Source organism: Lycium ferocissimum, chromosome 4 (genome assembly GCF_029784015.1).
Source record: "Lycium ferocissimum isolate CSIRO_LF1 chromosome 4, AGI_CSIRO_Lferr_CH_V1, whole genome shotgun sequence".
NCBI lineage: Eukaryota > Viridiplantae > Streptophyta > Magnoliopsida > Solanales > Solanaceae > Lycium > Lycium ferocissimum.
Window position 1 is genome coordinate 57,707,704 of NC_081345.1, and position 2,849 is coordinate 57,710,552.

A 2,849-nucleotide genomic window follows, 5' to 3' on the forward strand; every position below is an offset into this window, starting at 1 on the left:
GCATTTTCAAGCCATGCTTGGATTCTTTCGTCATAGTCTTCATTGATGACATTTTGATGCATTTGCGAAACAAGGAAGATCATGAGAAGCACTTGAGGATTGTGCTTGGATTATTGAAGGAAAAAAGAGCTTTATGCTAAGTTTTCTAAGTGAGAGTTTTGGCCTAATTTTGTAGCATTCTTGGGGGCATGTTGTGTCTAAGGATCGGATTATGGTGGATCCCAAGAAGATTGAGGCAGTTCGAGATTGGGCCAGGCCCACTTCAGTGATCGAGATTCGGAGTTTTGTGGGTCTCGCCAGTTATTACCGTCGGTTTGTGAAGGGCTTTTCTTCGATCGCTTCCTATTTGACTCATTTGACTCAGAAGAATGTGCCTTTTCAGTGGTCCGATGAGTGTGAGAAGAGCTTCTAAAAGCTAAAGACTTTGTTGACTTCGGCTTCTATTTTATCTCTACCAGTCGAGGAAGAGGATTTTACCGTGTATTGTGATGCTTCGCGTATAGGTTTGGGTTGTGTTCTGATGCAGGATGGTAAGGTTATTGCCTATGCTTCGAGGCAATTGAAGGTGCATGAGAAGAACTACCTCACTTATGACTTGGAGTTGGTGGCGGTAGTTTTTGCTTTGAAGATTTGGAGGCACTACTAGTATGGGGTCTATTGTGAGGTTTTCACCGATCACCATAGTCTTCAGCATGTGTTCAATCAGGGGGATTTGAACTCCAGACAGCGCAGATGGATGGAGTTGTTCAAGGACTATGATTTGACCATTTTGTATCATCCAGGCAAGGCTAATGTTGTGCCAGATGCCTTGAGCTGAAAGGCGGTGAGTATGGGTAGTTTGGCCCGATTGGTATCTGAGGAGAGACCTTTGGCTAGGGATGTTCAGACTTTGGCAAACGGGATGGTGAGACTTGATATTTCAGATTCAGGTAGAGTTTTGGCTTGTGTTGAGGCGAGGTCGTCGCTTTTGGATCAGATTAAGGCACAACAGTTCGAGGATGCTAAGTTGTGCAAGATTCGTGATAAAGTGTTGAGTGGAGAGGCCAAGGAAGTAATTCTAGATAGTGAAGGGGTTTGAGGATTAAGGAGCGTATTTGCGTTCCTCAGGTTGGTGGCTTGATCAAGTTGATTTTGGAGGAGGCTCACAGTTTTAGATATTCTATTCATCCTGGTGCTACCAAGATGTATCTTTATTTGAGACAACACTATTGGTGGGGTAGGATGAAGCGTGATTTCATTGAGTTCATTTCTCAGTGTTTGAATTTCCAGCAGGTTACGTATGAGCATCAGAGACCAGGGGATACGCTTCAGAGGATGTCCATTCCAGAGTGGAAGTGGGAGAGGATAGCCATGGATTTTATGGTTGGTCTTCCGAAGGCCTTTGTCAAGTTTGATTCAATTTGGATTATTATGGATAGGTTGACTAAGTCTGCGCACTTCATTCCAGTTCAGATGACCTACAATGTAGAGAAGTTGGCCAAGATTTATAAGTTGGCCAAGATTTATATCCATGAGATTATTCGATTGCATGGAGTGCCAATTTCCATTATCTCCGATAGAGGCACTCAGTTCACGTCCCATTTCTAGAGGACTTTGCAGTCTGAGATGGGGACTCAGTTGGAACTTAGTACTGCTTTCCACCCTCAGACGGATGGCCAGTCTGAGCGGACGATTCGGGTTTTAGAGGATATGCTTTGAGCTTGTGTTATCGACTTTAGTGGTCATTGGGACTAGTTCTTACCCTTGGCAGAGTTTGCGTATAACAACAGCGATCATTCGAGTATCGACATGGCTCCATTCGAGGCTTTATATGGGAGGAGATGCCGATCTCCGATTGGCAAGTTTGATGTTTTTGAGGTGAGACCTTGGGGTACCGATCTTTTGAGGGAGTCATTGTATAAGGTGAAGTTGATTCAAGAAAAGCTTCTGGCAGCTCAGGGTAGGCAAAAGGAGTATGCGGACCGGAAGGTCCGAGATCTAGAGTTCGTGGTAGGTGAGCAGGTTCTGTCAAAGGTTTCGCTCATGAAGGGTGTGATGAGATTTAGGAAGAAGGGAAAGCTTAGCCCGAGGTTCGTTAGCCCATTTGAGATCCTTCATCATATGGGAGAGGTAGCTTATAAGTTAGCATTACTTCCAGGTTTATTGAGTGTTCGCCCGGTGTTTCATGCGTCCATGCTGAAGACATACCATTCGGACGGGTCTTATATCATACAATGGGATTCAGTTCTATTTGATCAGAATTTGTCTTTTAAGGAGGAGCCGATAGCCATTTTGGATGGGGAGGTTCCAAAGTTGATTTCAAAGGAAAGAGCTTCGGTGAAGGTTCAGTGGAAGAACCGTCCAGTCGAAGAGGCTACGTGTGAGACCGAGGCGGACATGCGCAGTAGCTATCCCCAGCTTTTCACCCTGTCAAGTACCTTTCCTTCGTTTCATTTCTTGTCCGTTCAAGGATGAATAGTTATTTAATTGGTATCTAATGTCGTTATGCACATTTTGACCATTTTACCCCCCGTCGACCCAGTTCTGGAGGTTATCAGGCTATTCTAGTAAAAACTGAAAGAATAAAGACCTTTCAGCGAAAACGTTTGACTAATAGTTGACTTTTGGATAAACTGACCTTTTTCGGAATTCTGTCGATTCCGTGAGGTCCGGAGGGTCATTTATTACGTGGTGGGGCGTATGGTTCGATTTTTTTAGGCTTTCGGGGGCGTTTTGTGTACTTGGTTGGAACTTGACTTTAGACGTTTGGGGGTTGACCGAGTTAAGACGACCTCCGTTGGAAATTTCGAGGGCACGATGAATTCGTAGTATCGTTTAGAATCAGTTTGCATATTTGGTTTGTATCCAGA

The 2,849-nt window shown here is 44.4% G+C and overlaps 1 protein-coding gene across 1 annotated transcript; it reads left to right on the plus strand.

The window, feature by feature from the left end:
- Nucleotides 1-829: 829 nt before the first annotated feature.
- Nucleotides 830-2,454, plus strand: LOC132054235 (uncharacterized). Its single transcript, XM_059446280.1, has 5 exons — nucleotides 830-1,051; nucleotides 1,273-1,334; nucleotides 1,419-1,561; nucleotides 1,751-2,001; nucleotides 2,254-2,454. The coding sequence occupies exons 1-5, from the start codon at nucleotides 830-832 to the stop codon at nucleotides 2,452-2,454; spliced, it is 879 nt and encodes a 292-aa protein (XP_059302263.1).
- Nucleotides 2,455-2,849: the final 395 nt, after the last annotated feature.

Excerpts from the sequence above, each read along its gene's own strand:
- LOC132054235 (XM_059446280.1), top strand. The coding sequence starts at position 830 with ATGGGTAGTTTGGCCCGATTGGTATCTGAGGAGAGACCTTTGGCTAGG. Across the intron at positions 1,052-1,272 it reads TGAGTGGAGAGGCCAAGGAA|GTTACGTATGAGCATCAGAG; the intron begins GTAATTCTAGAT and ends AATTTCCAGCAG. Across the intron at positions 2,002-2,253 it reads AGTTCGTGGTAGGTGAGCAG|GAGGAGCCGATAGCCATTTT; the intron begins GTTCTGTCAAAG and ends TTGTCTTTTAAG.